A 17749-nucleotide genomic window follows, 5' to 3' on the forward strand; every position below is an offset into this window, starting at 1 on the left:
CATTCCAAGCACCATAAACACTATAGCACACTTATTAAAAAAAAAAAAAAAAAAATGAAAAAGGACCAGATTTTATTGTTTTAAAAGTCAGAATGTTCTTACCCATATGCATATTTATTTAATTTTTTTAAAAAGTTTTTTATTATGAATTTTATTATGTATTTTATATATACTTATATACATTATTTTATACATATCAGTTGTGTTTATTATCAGCCTTTTATATAAACTTCTCTGTATAGTTATTTAGAACTAGCCCATATGTGTTATACATTAATTTTTCTTTGTGCTGCTATTTCTAGTAGCTGTGTCCTTTGCTGGAGTGCATGCCTATTTTGACAAGGCAAACACACCATGGTCCTCTATTTTCGTCACTCCCCTCTGGGAGATGACAATTTTTTGTTGTACTTCCCCCCTCCTAGACAGCACTTTGCCGATACTCATGCGTTCCACTTGTTTGGAACGCATGCGTTTCATTCATTCACCACGTGACGCGGAAGTATTTTAGCCGCGCGTCACGTGACTCAATTTAAATATCTTTTTTATACCGTTATAAGCTTCGTTTTTACCCCAGAATGGCCCTATTCATCTAATTTGAGGTATAACTTCTCCCTATTAAATTTAAAAGCCACTTTTACTTAATCTTATGCTATATGCAATTTAGCTTATAAAGATCTCTTTTTTCATATTATTAAAGCTTTGTTTTTTGGCCATAATGGCCCTATATGTTTAGATTTTTATAAAACTTTAGCCCATTATGTTTAAATGTAACTTATTTTATTTTATGTTTGATGCTAATTTATGCAATGACGTCATTATGGCGGGTAATTCAAATTTTATCACTACTTTTGTACCCTATATAAGCTCATGTATGTCAGGTTATGCTTTTCTATTATCTACTTGAAGAAGCCTTTTTAGGCAAAACGCATCTAGATACATTATTTTATATTTGTAATAAAGGAATTATTTTTGGCACCAAATATTTTGCTTGCCATACTCCTATTATATTTATATTATTTTTTTTATTCTATTTTATTTTAACCTGACTACACCGATATTTTGCATTCAACACAGAAGCACAAAGAATCCATAGGTGGGGATTATACCACCCAAACGCTTACATCGAGCAGTTTAGCCTGCACTGTATACCGAGAGTATATTTTCATCTTCTTATTATTTTATCCGCTATACAGAGAGCACTCTCTTTTATTTCCTTTAAATTTTTCGGCTGAGCCGGACCATCGCTGGACTTCTGACTCACACCATCTGCTGACCAGCGCTACCCTATACATCCTTGAGTGGGGATCATTCCACTTCACGCATTCAATATCAGAGCTGGATTTTAGCTCTGAAAAGTGTGAGTAATATTTATTACTACAAATGTATCCTTTTATCCTGCTGACATACTGTACCATTGGGATTTTGTCTTTTTGTTTTATCTCCACATATCATCACCGAATTACAAGTGTCAATTCGTAAAGACTATCTTCATCCTCAAGCACCTTCCATATTTTGTGGAACTTATCACTCCGGACTCACTGTAAGACCCTGGACTTTTATATTATTATTTTTATATAAGTTAGGCGCACCCTTTCTTTTTGTTTTGTGTGTTTTTATTCTACTATAGCACACTGCAGCGGTTATGTTGCGAGGAGTGCCAGAGCACCTGCGCAATATAAGTAGTTACACCATGTACACACTAACTTTTTCCCTGGGTTCTGCTGGACACTGTTTCCTGTCTCTTTGCAGCTGGAATCTCTCAGCTGAGCGAAGCCCAGTGGTGCAGAGGCCAATCAGCTAATGCACAGCAGGGCAAAGCTGAGGAGATCTTCTAGCTGGAGCTCTTACCAGAACAGGAGAGGCAGGGAGAGGCACCCAAAGAAGTCAAACCATGAGTAAACGTTTTGAATGGAGGAGCTCCAGGGCACTCCTGGAATCATAACCACTATAGCACACTTTAGTGGTTATGGTACTTGGAGAGTTTTCAAATTCATAAAATGACATCATCCACTTCAGACCAAGCGCAGTGAAGGTACACAATGCAAATGAGGAGGAGAAACAAACATGATTTAAGTTCTTTTGTTCTCTGTATGCTTTCTATATGCTGGCTGAGGTTTTGCAAGTAATCAGAGTCTGACTTTCATTTTATTTCTCAGAACAAACAAATACATATTTGTTCGGTATAGGGATAATTAAGTAAAATATAAAAAAATCCTGGGAAGGGACAGTTCCACTTTAATAAACTTATTTTACACGTGTACTGGTTATCGCTCTAGTGCAAAATGCCTTTCAAAAACTTGTTCATGTTTACATCTACTTACTTCTTTATCTCGGAGCGATTCACAATTGTACAAGAATGTGCCAAACCTACAGCTATACAGGTGATCCAGAATGGTGATCAGAAAGTATTCATTAAATTCAAATGCTGTTGGAAACTGGAAGAAAGAAAAAAAGGGGAAAGCGTTACAAAGCTTTCTATAGATTTTCAGAATTATCCATCTCTTGTTCATAAGTGCTAGTGTTATTTTATATGACGAAGAATAGTTTCAGCGCATTTTTTTTTTTTACCTGTTTGGACATCTGCCACACACAATCAATAAACTGCAGGAAAATGGGGGACCTGTCTGCATCGGTGTAATTTTTATCTCCATGTCCTATTCTCTGGAACAGAATACAACATTTTATTGGCACAAGAAATATATCCATATTGACATATAAGAAACTTTGCTTGGTGTGGATTTCTTTATAGAATTATTGCAAAGCATAACATCCTTCAGTTGGGAAAATGCAGACCTCTATAGAAAATTCACACAAAATGCAGTGCTTGGGGAGGGACCACCATAGGAACGAACCGTTTTCCTTTATCTACAAGTCTGATCTTGCTGGGGGAACCCAGCATCAGTTAAACCCTATGAGTCTGTACAAAAATTAAATAAGAAACTTAATTTTCTTAAAAATGTTTTTTTTTTATAAACCTGAGCCAGAGTGGAGAAAATAAAACCAAAAATGTGTACCTACACTTCATTTTTACATTTACAGTGCAAACACTGACACCATTTAAAAGGAAACACAAAACTTGCCACTGCTGCAACATTACATTTTATTCTTGTTCATTGGGTGGTTCCGGCAACATCAAAACACTTACGGATGAAAACTTGTGTCCAAAGCTAATCCACTCCTTCTGCACCAGCACCTCAAAGCCAGTTATAGTCCTATAATAACTGTCCAACATCAGCATTGCGAGTGAGGTGAGCTGTGCGGTTCGATCCCAGCCATCACTACAGTGCACGACAACAGAACTCTTCCCGGAGGCAACTTTATCCGCTACCTGGATTGCTCCGGTCAAGACCAACTATGGAGTAGAAATAAAAAAAATAAAAAGCTATTTAAAATGTTTCAGGTAAAATAGTAGGGAAAACAACCTATATCTATATCTTACAAATGCAATTATATCCTCGCCTTCTAATGCTGGACTTGCACCTTGTGAGTGAACTAGAGATTCATCATCAAACTGCGAGGCTGTGTAATTCTATGAGACCAAAGGTTTGAATGCATCGGACTAGTATGTAAGTTATGAATATAGATCCCATAACTAGGATTCGGACACATCAAGCCTTGTATGGACATATTCAATTCCCCTGCTCAGAAAGAAAATAAAAACTAAGAGACTAGGGCTTTAAGTTTTAATTAACTAAACAGCAGCTAATCTATGATAATGATAATAGCACATCAAACCGTAATGGGACACTGACTCTTTAAACATCTCACAATCCAACAGATTGTCATAGCACCGCTGGCTAAATCAATTGTAACGTTTCAAATTGAAATCGAGGTTAAAGAAATGCGTAACTTATTTAGTTTTCCTTTTTTGGTTGTCCTATAGTTTTATAGTTAATAATTAAATCTGTTCATTATTGTATGTGAATATTATAAACATTTTGTTTTTAACACTGTGGTCCAGTCTGTAGTCATCCTGTGTGTCACAAATGTCTAGGTTGAACGTCCTATTCAAGATCTGCCATTTTGGATTCTGTACTAAAAAGTTAATACAATTCTGATATGAAGTGTTCAAGGTGATTAGTGTCTGTGTGCGCATTATTTCGCTATGAACCACTGCACATAAAGAGTTTAACGCATTTGCGGTCAGAGATGTAACTACCTCCAGAAGCATCATTAGCCTGCCCAGTACAAGAGTGCTGAGCAGTCAAACATCAGTTTATTTGCATATTGGACGTCTATTGTCAGCACTCATCACATGCAGGGAACCAGCATTCATAAGTGCTACACCCCATGCTGTCCATGTCCTCCCCTCTGTCGGTCCTTCTGGACATCCATCTTCTCAAGCAAAGGGTAGTGACATCAGTCGAAGAACTTGGGCTTGGTTCTTAATTTGCAAACAAAATATACACTAGGTGTATAGTTGTGTAGGCGCTTCCAACTTAAAATAGACAATAAAAGTAAGTGTGACAGAAAGGTGTAATCCCTTAACACCTAAAGGTAAAGTGAAACAATTAAAATAATTCACACCCACTTAGAAAAATATACAGAGTAAAAAGGATATACCACCTATTGCAGATATAGATATGGTGGTTACATCTGTAAAACAAATGAGACATACATAGTGTTTTCCATATAGGTAAAAACAAACAATTGTATCATATGAGGATTGAACTCACAAGGATGGAGCCTCTTAGGCTCTATGTACTTCGCTCTCGGGTGCCTATTCAGGCTTTCGATAATTTTCAGTTGAAGACCCAGACTCCACGAATTCAAGAGTAAATAAGGGTTTATTAATTGATGAAATATTATATTAAAATATTAATAATATAGGACAAAAATAGGCAGATATATGTATAAAATACAGCGTGGTATGGTACTGCAATAATGGCCAAAATTAAAAGCAGCAAAGCACCACAGCATATACACAAAATAACAATACCGCCAAATGAAAGTCCCAGTAAAAAGTCCAGTAAACTGGACTTTTTACTGGGACTTTCATTTGGCGGTATTGTTATTTTGTGTATATGCTGTGGTGCTTTGCTGCTTTTAATTTTGGCCATTATTGCAGTACCATACCACGCTGTATTTTATACATATATCTGCCTATTTTTGTCCTATATTATTAATATTTTAATATAATATTTCATCAATTAATAAACCCTTATTTACTCTTGAATTCGTGGAGTCTGGGTCTTCAACTGAAAATTATCGAAAACCTGAATAGGCACCCGAGAGCGAAGTACATAGAGCCTAAGAGGCTCCATCCTTGTGAGTTCAATCCTCTTATGATACAATTGTTTGTTTTTACCTATATGGAAAACACTATGTATGTCTCATTTGTTTTACAGATGTAACCACCATATCTATATCTGCAATAGGTGGTATATCCTTTTTACTCTGTATATTTTTCTAAGTGGGTGTGAATTATTTTAATTGGTTCTTAATTTACTAGAACCAAGATTTGTAAGCAAAGTTAAACAATTAAAAAATTTCAAATGCACGACTGCCTGAGAGGAGACCTACTCAAGGCGGCACTCCAGCGAGGAAAGACATGAAACCTACAGCTCACCTTCCCAGGCTGTGAGCCACAAGGGGCATACATACCCTGCATCGCCCACAAGGTCGGAAGATCGCCCGCGCCTCGCGGCGAACACCACCTTGACCCTCCGATCACTCCCGGCAGGGAATAGACTTGTACTGCTGCAGAAACCAGGTCTGTGGTACACAGATGCCGGCCCTTGAACAAGCCTGGGGCTGGAGAGGTCCCCATGCAGGCAAAGAATGCCCGATGGATGACACATCCATTCTGCTAAGGACTGGAGTTGGTTGACCCAGACTGTCACATAGGCCTGCTGCCATAAGAGAGAAGCAACCGCGTTAAATACCCCTCTGCATCAGTCATTAGAAAGGAAAATGTTTTCCAATACTTTCCATGTCTTCTATATGCCTTTCTCTGTCTATGGCTCCTCAATAGCCACGTCTCTCTATACAGTGACACCAACCCACTGCTCAGGGCAATGGTGACAAGCGACATACTCTGCTCACTTGTCTGAGAAAATTAACCAGCTATTACGCTATTAGTTACGTGTTAATTGCTATTACAAAAAAAAAAAATGGTGCCAATTTTCTTACTGCTCCTACTGTTAAGCATAAATAGAAATTTGAGGATTGCTATTGGGGCACCCCGAGAATGTATGTCAAAACCGCTATGCACAAATAAAAATATTAAATATATATATATATATATAAAAACAAATTCCAAATGCAGACTTAAAAAAAATAAAAACACATTTATAATTACATGTATGTTGCCAACTTGCAAATGAAAAAAAAAAAAAATGTTACCATAAATCAAAAATATATAACCATGTATTTCTTATCTATATATAAAAATCATGAATCAACCTTACCTTAATATGTTCCAACCAGTGAGTGGACTCAAGACTTGACAGCCAGTGTGACTCCTCTACATTTGGATAGACTATATCTTTCAATTTCTTTAAGGATTCTCTCATAACATGAATGTTGTGAATATCAAGAAAGACTAGCTCTGCATTCTGGTAGGCATCTTCACTCTCATAACCTCCCCCAGTGGCCTAGAACAAAAAAAAATAATAATAAAAGTGAGACGGGTGAAGGTAAAATTACATAATTTAACAGGATGTCTTATCACTTATCCAACAATTACAACACGGACTTAAAAACACAATCACTTATATCTTGTGTTAACTTCTTCATGAGATGCTTACTTTTCTTTTAGAGGTTTATTAAAGAGTTAAAGGGACACTATAGGCACCCAGACAGATTCATCTCAAACACGGTCCCTGTAGTTTTAACCCTGCAACTGAAGACACTGCCATTTGTACAGAACACAGCAGGGTCAAAATGATTCTAGTTGTACTTCACCTTGACAACCACTAGAGGAGCTTCAGCAAAACTAGCAGAGTGCAGCTATTTCAATCAGGTGATCTCATATAGACAATTTGATTGGCACAGAGAAGTTTTGCTGCGCATGCACAATAGACTCCCTATGGTTTTCTTTTGTAAAGGATTGGATGAGATCATCAGGATGGAGGATTTCAGCCAAGGAGGCGGGTCTTAATGCTATAGTGTTCCTGTAAGGATTAAGATTTTAATTTAAAGGAGACCTGTCATGCCCCAAACAACTTATGCTCATTACATTGAGCATAAGATTCTAGCTATACATTGCACAAGCAGTTTTGCTAGCAAATGTATAGATAAGGAGATAAATCTATTAAAAAGTACATTTTTCTACCAGCTTTCAGTCAATGCTTTAGCGTGCCAAGTCATTGACTGACAAGGGAGAGTAGAAGAAAAAAGAAAAAAAAACTCTGCTCTCCGCCCAAAGCAATGTTATGGAAACTTCCTATGCAATGCTTCTAACTCAGACTATGGAGTAGAAGATCGACATCCCTCCGTTCTGCCGCTGGCAATGAAGTTAGCATACTGGCATCACTAACAAGGATGCGCCCAAAGAAGGGCAAATCAAAGAAGAGACCACCCACGAACCAGCGTTGAAAGGCAGGAAGGGTGAGTAAATCTCTAAATTTTACATTGAATACACCATGTATCTTTGTGATACATGGTGCATTCAATGTATTAGGGAACGATTTCAAGTAAGTGAAAATTTGCATGACATTTTAAAGTAAGTCCTTGGCCCAGTTTGATTTGTAGGTAGGAGACCTATAGTTTGTTCCTCCATCCTCTGTCACTACTTATAACAATGATTGACAAGAATTGTAGCTGAAGGAATGATGCAGTTTTCTATATTTTATTTGTTAGACCTCACAATCATTAAATAAATATTTTCTACCTGTTCTATGTTACATTTTGTGTATATTGTGTATTAAAATTGTTTTTGTATTTTAATTGTACCCTAATGTAAAAATGCAATGATTTGTGGACCCAGGACACACTTGAAAACGAGAGAAATCTAAATGTATCTTTCCTGGTAAAATATTTTATAAATAAATATACAGGATAAGTAAACATAATACTAACAATCCTAGATATGCAAAAGTTCCCCAACAAAAATAAAGTCCTACATACACTCAAGGGGATCCACACACAGATTATTCCAGGAGCCTAGTACACTGTCAGTCTGTCCGACATGTCACAGTCTGCTTTTATCTAAACACTCTAAAATGGATGGGAGAACACTCAATGTGTAAATTGAATTCCCTATACTTTTCGATTTCATTCATCTCTGTAATATTGAGTGATGTTTTCACTGGTAGTCTTTCAAATAGTGAACACCTGTTAATGATAGAAAATGTGTTGTTTTGCTCAAGGCAATTTATTGCAATTCCAATAGAAATTGCTACACATGACTGCTCTTTAACAAAGTCACAAATCAATCTCTCGTACCTTCACATCCACATCTATTTGGGAACACAAAACTTAGGCACAGATTTATTAGAGAGGCTGTTTGGTTTCATTCCGCCGCAAATAGATGGCCATATTAGAAATCAAATCTAGTTGGACGTCTAGAAAATAACCATCTAACTTGTGCGTGATCAATCACTAAAGCTCGAGTAAATGTAGAACGGTGCCACTTACCTTGTTTGCCACAGCATTAACATTAGGTCTGGCATCATAGATGGTCAATTTGGAAGTCTGTCCGTTGGCCTCTCTTATACTATCCAGATATTTTTCATCGTCTCGGTTTCGTTTGCCACTCATTCCCACCAGAGGCTGGCTACACCTCATGATAACGGACAGATTGTCTGGATGCAACCACGACAAAACCTAGTTGGCAACAAATGGTTGGTGGAGGAGACTTCGATAAGAAAACCAAATCTCAGGGAATACCATTAATGTACATCAATCAAAATAGGTTTTAAAACAAAACCAATTGCTCATTGCTAAGACAGGTTTAAAAAAAAAAAAAAAAAAAAAAAAAAAAAAAAAAAAAACACCTTATATTATGCAATTTTTCAAAAGCTTGAGTTAGCATTTTTAGCCTGTACACATGATTTGCTGCAGCACCACCCTAATCCAATAATAATGTTAAATACAATTGTATTGTGCTTCAGACCTAAAGACTAGGGACCTTTAAGACCAAACATCCTCCCTCCCTAAAACAGTCTCCAGGAAGAAAAGATCATTAAACCCCTAAGATCAGCCATTACGTATGCCACAGTTCTCCACAAAGAAGTGCATAAAACAATAAAAAGCACAGAGAAACCCAGGATTGACCGGTATGCTGCCTCCCTTATAAGTTAGTTAGGGGTGTGCTATAAGGCAATGTTTTTTAACAAATACTTTTACTACTTTCAGAACCAGTTTAGTAGTTACGAATTAGGGCAACTACCTAGGGCTGGCCACATTTTATCAATGTGGAATTGATCAAACACCACTGAAGCATTAAAAGGAACACTCCAAGCACCATGACAGAGCACTGTTGTGGTTATGGTGCCAAAAGTGCCACTCCTTCATTGTAAGTACTGTAGTCCAAAAAATACAAAATTAATAAATACAATTCTAACAGTTTCACTTTTTACTGGGGTTTGCTGGGCAGCAGTGCGGGGTTTAGTGATCAGCTAATGTTTTCAGCCAATGAACCATTTAGGAGCTTTTGTGTCTCTGACTGTAGGAATGGAAGCATTAGGGAAATGTGAGGTTATTGCATAATACCAGGGAATGGAGTATTGACAAAGTAACACAAGAGAGAAAAAAGGTTGCAAAAGAAATCTAATTAAAGGGACTTTCCAGTGCCAGGAAAACAATCCATTTTCCTCCCACTGAAAACCCCTTAAGTCACTTACCAGAGGCGGCGACATGTCCCACGTCGCTGCTTCTTCCTCAGCCACATCTCCTCCCCTTCATTACATCAGCCGGCAGGGGAGACTGATCCCGCCCACCGGCAAGGGAGACCTAATGCGCATGCGCGGCAATGCCGCACATGCGCATTAGACCTCTCCATAGGAAAGCATTGCATATGCTTTTCAATGCTTTCCTATGGGGATTTTAGCGACGCTGGAGGTACTCACACAGTGTTAGGACGTCCAGCGACGCTATAGCCGGATAATCTGTGCTATGATCCCGGAAGTGCCCTCTAGTGGCTGTCTAGTAGGAGGAGGACTTAACCCTGCAAGGTAATTATTGCAGTTTATGAAAACTGCAATAACTACAGTTGCAGGGTTAAGGGTGGTGGAACTTGGCACCCAGACCACTCCAATGGGCAGAAGTGGTCTGGGTGCCTGGAGTGTTCCTTTAAACATTTTATTTTTTTCCATTTTAAATTACGGTTTTGTTCATGTATAATGATGCTCCACATATGTTAAATCTGTCAAATGATTTTAAAATAAAAAGATGTGTATAATAGGAATCCTGGCTTTCATTAAGATGCATGGATTCCATCAGGTATCAGTGCCAACTGAGGCTTGGATCTCAGTTATCTCATGGTACCACCAATAACGAAGACACTAACACATCCTGCCATGAAATGGCAAAGAAAGGGGAATGCAAACGTTTTAACAAATTTAAATATATGTAAATAATAAAAGGTCAGAATGTTATTGGCAAAGGAAGGAGGTGAAGAAAATAAAATGGGAGTGTGGACTGGACAGATCTTGGGTCTACAAAGTCTTCTACTCACCCACCTCAGATCAAAATGTTCTAGATAATGCTATGTGAAACATGACAGATATATTAAATAGACAGGTGGATGTCTGCATCAAGTAAACACATGAGAATAGCTTCACACAATTCAAGAGGACTTCTTACGAAAGGAAAAAAATGTGTTTTGTTTTTTTAAACTTTTCTTTTATATTGGTGTCATGTTTTCCAGTAACTGTAAACACTGTGCCAGGTTTATTATGTTTTTAATATCCCTGGAATCTGCTTATGATGACTCATTTTGCCTGTACAAGAACCCCTGCTCTGCCTCCAACGCATGAAAATACTGAACTCAAATGGAAAACTGTATGCAATCATGAAATGGTTTGAGCACTGATTATTCAGAAACATACTTATGGCAACACAAATGTGCACACCAGTATTAACTTGCTGCACCTACTTTCCTTTTTACAAACCCTTATAGAACCAGATATTTAAAGAAACACTGTAGGCACTCAGACCACTTCATTGCTACTTCAACTCCTCTTGCAGACACACATTTCAAACTGGTTTTCATTGGCCGGTTTAAATACCTCTAGTGGCTGGCACTCAGAAAGCCACAGGAGGCGCTTCAACGATAATTACATTTGTTGAAACAGGAGTTGTTGCGGGGCAGGGGAAACCATAAAAAGGGGGTGATTAAGGAAGTGACAGAGCAGCTTTAAAAGGTTTACTCCAACCTCCATGACCGCAGTTTAATTTACGGTAAATATACAATTCTTATAGGGACACTATAATCACCAGAATCACTACAGCTTAATGTAGTAGTTCTCCTGCATTTAGCCTGTCCCTGTAGCCTTTTCAATGTAATTGCTGCCTAGTAAAACCTCTAGTGACAGTCACTCAGATGGCAACTAGAGAGTCCTGTGTCAGTGCTGCACAGTGTGCAGCACCTTTGTTCAGCATCTCCACGCTATGCATGGAGGTGCTGAATGTTATCAATAGAGAACATGCACAATATCTTCCCAATGCTTTCCTATAGGAAAGCATTGATTTAGTGGAGATCTTAAACATTGATTCTCAGTCATGAAGGCAGGACAAGTTGCTGGCATGGCGTGGGAAAGAAGGCGAGTAAAAAAAACAGGCGGGGCATCATGGCAGAGAGTCGTGTTTTCCACGAGCTCCCACAAAATCCTGACAAAACAAGCAAAACTCGGCTCACCCAAGCGACACACACAGCATTTCCAGACACCCACTTGCCACCCACACTGGGATCTTATGCAACGCGATTGGGGCCAGCTGAAATCACGACCGACACTGCGGCCTGGTATGCATCGGGCAGGGAGGCGGCCGCTCCCCTGCCAGATAGGCACCCTGAAGCTGCTCACCGCACAAGCAAGTCCTGTTAGCGGACCGGCGGGGGTGATCCCGGTCCACCCTAGGATGGCGACCCTGGGCATGATGAGAATGAGAATAAAGCCAATGACAACAAATGGAGTGCAGACAACCCCAGCGACACCTCACAAGATATCCTCGCACAAATTAACGACCACTTCGAGGCATTCTGGAGGAAGCTGGTGGGTAAGCTACATCAACCTGCCTCACCACGGCCACCCACTCCTACAAAGCGAGCATCACTCACCCACTCCCATCAAGCGAACCGGCATCCGCACAGCTGCCCAGCACCCTCACTCAAGCAGGGCGCCAACTCAAACCTGCCTTCCTGTCCTGCCGACGGTCAACTCCTGCTGCCGCCCCAGCTCACAGTTCCTCACCTGGGCTGAGAGCCCACGTGGAGCTACGCTCACACAGCCAGCCACATGTCCAAGTAGCATGTCGACGCCGGAAGACTCCACGAACATGCGATTCCTCCACAAGAAAGAAGATCAAAGGAGTCATGGCACCAGCTACTGGGGCGACCTGGGCTGCAAGTGGCATGCGTGCAAGGAAAAAGGGACTTGCATCACAAGCCAAGAAAAGCACAGAAGCGCAGGGGACGTTCCCTGCCTCGTTACAACCTCCTTAAGGTACAGGGGACTGCTCTGGGGCACGCTTATATCCACACACTGCCATCCATACTGAGATCCTGCAAGCAGACTCTTTGGGCTCCCTGGAATCAGTCCCCACCAGCACCACCTGGCTCAAGAGCGAAGTCAGCCTCACGAAGAGGAATTGGCTGAGTACATCATTCCGTATGGGGCCCCTCACCCAGGCAGCTGTACCTGGAACTACCACGTTAAACATAGCGCACTGATGTCCCTACCACTGATTAATTGCCTGAGCTTAATCCTAGTTTAGACACATTTAATGTTTATCTCTGCCTATCATTTGGTTTATATTAAGTTATGTGATAAAACCTGTTGTTACCTAGAACACAAGAATAAAAAATGGCACAGAGACTTCCGTAGCTGCACTTCAGTGAGTTGGCTCTGGTCCCACCAGTTGGCCTCTGGTCCCACCTACCTGCCATCAGCAGATATCACAAACTAGCTCTCTATGCAGAGTATACAGTGGCAATCCCCTATACCAATGCTTAAATATTATTTTGTTCTATTTTGTTTTTCTTTACTCTCTTTGTTTTATATGTGCAACTAGTGTGGTACAGTGATCTGGCAGGGTTGCCGGGCCCAGTGGCTTTATCAGCTACGAGTCATCACTTTTTATCTTCCTGGTATTTATTGGTCCTATCCCAAGCAGATTACTCTAGCATGTTAACATAATTTATAATACGTAAGTTGTTAGTTTTAGTACTTAAAGCTTAGCCTGATACAGTCAGATATGAGATAGAATCAGCTGTTAGACCATCTACTGTTAATTACCTAAACTATCTCTAAATATAAAAATTGTACACAATCCTGCAGCCACAATACTTTTTGACACGGCATTCGCTTTTTGTATTTGTTATATTGCCTGTGACCTTTTATTTTACTTTTTTGCCCTATCTACTAATCTGTTCAATGAAGGCATCTTGTGGTTCGTCTCTCTAGCAATACCAGTCTACTTAGCCTGCCTAAGCTACACTCTGCAGGACTTCCTAGCCTGTGAAACTTAGATAGTAGCACGTGAAGCTTATATTGATCTATTCAGCATGTTTAGCCAGATACAGCTAATCACTAGCATATCTATTACATAGTAACGTAAGCTTAAACAACTAGCCTGCAATGTTCTCTATCACCATTATAACCTGTCTTACGCTAATCCAGTTTCTTATTTTTATTAACAATCAGCCTAGATATAACTCGTTGTTAAGCATTAAAAATTTAAAAAATGTGCAAAGTTTTTTCCACTGCCTAACTAACGTAAACCTTTGTTCAACTCTGCATACTCTGGCTATTGTGGCACGGTGTGCTATATGTGAATTTCCATGCACAAATAAAATAAAGAATGTAAAAAAAAAAAAAAAAAAAAAAAAACACCTCTCTCGTGATCGGAGGGGTGCAGGTATCTAAACACACACACATACACACACATACATACACGCACACACAAATGGACATCATTTTCCATTTTAATCCACCCATCCACCTTGCCTTTGGGAGAGCCGAGTGGACTTTCCCTGGGGTCCAGTGGGCTGCTATTCCTGTTTGTGAGGGAGCAATGAACATTCTGCAGCTCCTCTTTGCTCCCTCGCACTGTCTGCAGTGATGCTGGGGCTGGATTAACGTCATATTTCGGCTCCCGGCATCATTACACATCGCGCGCTGCCCCAGCCCGCCACCTGCACGATCCCCAGGGCAGCCGCCTTCACGCTCCTTAGGGTGACCGGCCGGCTCCATTGTTCCCCCATCCTGCCTTTAGCTAAAGGGCTTCAAATCCCAGGCGCCCTTCTATAGACATATATAGACACAACAACATACACCAACACAGATTTATATTAACACACTTCCACTATACTAACACAGACAAACACTAATACACACATACATAACTGTTGTATACATCACTTTACTACTTGCATGAGGAAGGAGAGATGTGAGAGGCTCTGGGCTGCTGTCCCTGATTTCCAGTGCTGGGAGAACAGGAGAGCAGTGCATCTCACAGTCTGACTGCTCTTGCTGCCCTGCTAGTGTGGGAGCCATGATCAAGCTGCTGTCATTCAGTCATACTAAGAGTATTGCCCAGCACACAGGAGAGCCTCATGAACACAGCTCTTACACGCTTGGGGCCAGAGATCCCTCCCAAAGGGCAGCCCTGTTATAAGCGTATATAAATATAATATAAAGGTCTAGAAAGGTTTTCAACGAGGCAACCTTGCAAGTTATGATAGATTCCCAAAGCAGGCTATATCAAGTGTAATGATCAGTCTCAAGTTTACTTTAATTAGCCAGACACCATACTAATGTATAACCACCATTACTGGAAAATGGATAGCTTTCACAAATGCTAGGGTGAAAGGAGTTTTAACATACACAAACACATGTTAACATGAGTTAAAACAAACATTCCTAATAAGTACTTACAGGAATTCTGTTTCTGGATCTGAAAGCAGCAACCTTTTTGAGATCATCATCACTGGCATCATACGGGACCACCAAGAGTTGTGGGTAGGTATCACATAGTTCATAATTCTTGTTTATAAATGTTATTCTCCACTGACTGTTGGGCAGACCCTGAAGAAGGTTATGTTACATAAAAAGGTTAAATCAAAAACAAACAAGTATATATAAACATACACACACACACACACACAGAATTCACACACTATTGCCAATTTTTAGATTTCAAGGTTGTTCCAAGTCTTGTAGTTTGGCCATTTAACCACTTGGTGGTGATCAAATCCTAAAATACATCAAGGTCACACGTATCAAGAATTCCACACATAAAGTGAAAAGAAACAAAGACATTAGCGGTTTGTTTGCCAGTAGACACAATGTGCATCAGACACCTGTAAACAAGGACACGTCTGAGTCTATAAGGTGGACGGTAAACACAGGTACAAAAATGTATATAACCTCTAACTACAAAACAAATGAAAAATGTAGGGAAAGCAGAGTGGTCATTGGGCTGGCGGGCTGGGCCTGGGCACCTTGCCTGGAAAGCCCTCTCATACAACATGGAAGGTTTCTGAAAATCATTTGGAACCACTTAATGCTTTGTATCTCAGCATGACACTGATGAAGTGGCTATGAAGTATCTGTAAATGAATAAACTATGAAAGGCCGAGACTACATCAGGAAATGTAAAAACCACTAAGAGTACAATTCTTGTTCACATATTAGCAATCAAACGGTCACCCTCTGGCAATGGAGCATGAGCTTAGCCAACAAGAAGCCCTGTGGATGTTGCACAACTAGAATTCCCATAATGATTAACAGGTCAGCATTATGCATCCCGTCACTTCAGAAAAGCAGGAGACACCTTTGCACCAGGGGGAGCAGTTTGGCAAAATATTGCTGAGAAAAATAAAAATAAATAAAGCTCCAAAAAGATACCCATTTATATTTTGAGACTGTTTAGACATTGCTTTGGATAGAATACTTATAGCACAACTAATAATGTACCACGGAGTGACACGATTATATGATGAAACACACTGCTGGTTGGCATTCTAGCTTCCCCCACCCCTTTCATATTATTCACAGGGGGGTGGGGTGGACTCAGACACAAATAAATATTTAACGATTTATTTTTTATATAATAAAAGCCCAAGCCATGACCTTGTTTCTGACATTTTCCCATGCTTGTCCACAATCTTTATTTTGAGAAATAAGGTTCACGTACCTGTCTGCGAAACTCATTCATTGGGTCATACACTGACCAGCAATTCTCTGGAAACTTCTCTTCATTTTGAAATGCAAAAAACAGCTGTTGAGAGAGGGAGAAATACCAATCTCAGTTTATACAAATAAACGGGTTATATTTACTGACATTTATGTATCTAGTGTTCTCTCAGATGCTGCTCTTAGACAACAAATAATGTACAAAGTTCCCCAACATTGAGATTACTAATGCAGAAACGGTCACTTCAACATGAGCAGAGAATGGAAAGAGCGCAAGCAAAGAGCCTTAATGTTTGATGACATGCAGGGAAATCCAGGAACCATACACAGTAGAACACCCTGAAGTGGTTAGGGTGCTTACAATGTACCTTACTTACATTATGACTGGTAATGGAACTTAGAGAGACATCTAATTTTTAAAAGTGTGAAGTCAGTACACAGAATGGAATGAAGATTACATATATTAGAAAACACAGATTTATTAGAAAGTTGAAAATTGCATAATTTAACAATTTGATGGCACTACACAGTTTGGGATTATCTCCCGCTTCAAAACAACCTAACTTTCCTCGTTTACTCAAATACAGTCCCTATTACGTTGTTATAACTGCCAAAATGCAAGAACACATACAGTCAGTTTGACGAGATTTATAAGTCACATCATCAAAACAAATTGTTATTGTCATGGCGTGTCACCACTCAGCAAACTTTGTAACTGACTGAGCCGGGTACAAATTGTGAGACATACCTAAACACATTACTTCCCACAGAAAGGACTATATGAGAATAAGGGCCCTTCTGAGCAAGGGTCTCCTCAAATGTCATCCGCAGGATGCCCAAAATATCAGTTACTTGTATGTTGAACAAACCTTGTAAAACACGTTGCTGCAATAGGAAGAGTACAAAAAGTTCGGCCGATGTGCATTGTTGTAAGGAGTGCAACTTACACAACTCACAGCAGTTTAGCCCTTTATTAACTCTAAGAGTAAGTAAGAAGAATCGAACATCTTTCTAAGCACCAATTTGTTGTGAGTGCTCTTTAATGAGAACTCTTAAAAAGAAATGGATGTGTACTTATGTTACTTTCCTATAACAAAATAAAATATGCAAAGGAAATGTTGCAGCTGTTTTATCAAATATGCAGCCCATTTTCTCCTTTGTAGGAGTCGATGCGTCATAACACTCTGGATCATTATTACACAGTATGATCTTAATTAAATCAACATATAAAGTTTTGCCTAAGAGGGACAAAAAAAAAATATATATATATATATATATATATATATATATATATATATATATATATATATATATATATATATATATAAAAATATATATATATTGTATAACGAGATATGTTTTACAAAACAAAGAATAAACCCATGAATAAAACATGGTAACCGTACATGCATAAATGCATTCATAGCAAACATTACTAGATGTGAGGC

The 17749-nt window shown here is 39.2% G+C and overlaps 1 protein-coding gene across 1 annotated transcript in view; it reads right to left on the minus strand.

Annotated features, from left to right (window-relative positions):
• MTM1 (myotubularin 1) overlaps positions 1-17749 on the minus strand; it is an 86847-nt gene that overhangs the window by 10898 nt on the left and 58200 nt on the right. The window contains exons 7-13 of the mRNA XM_063431974.1: positions 16303-16386; positions 15042-15191; positions 8581-8769; positions 6411-6596; positions 3146-3352; positions 2569-2661; positions 2322-2435 (exon numbers count right to left, since the gene is read on the minus strand). Coding sequence (XP_063288044.1) covers positions 2322-2435; positions 2569-2661; positions 3146-3352; positions 6411-6596; positions 8581-8769; positions 15042-15191; positions 16303-16386 — 1023 coding nt within the window. The remainder of the gene's footprint in view (positions 1-2321; positions 2436-2568; positions 2662-3145; positions 3353-6410; positions 6597-8580; positions 8770-15041; positions 15192-16302; positions 16387-17749) is intronic.

The sequence above is a fragment of the Pelobates fuscus genome, chromosome 9 (assembly GCF_036172605.1).
Source record: "Pelobates fuscus isolate aPelFus1 chromosome 9, aPelFus1.pri, whole genome shotgun sequence".
Lineage (NCBI taxonomy): Eukaryota > Metazoa > Chordata > Amphibia > Anura > Pelobatidae > Pelobates > Pelobates fuscus.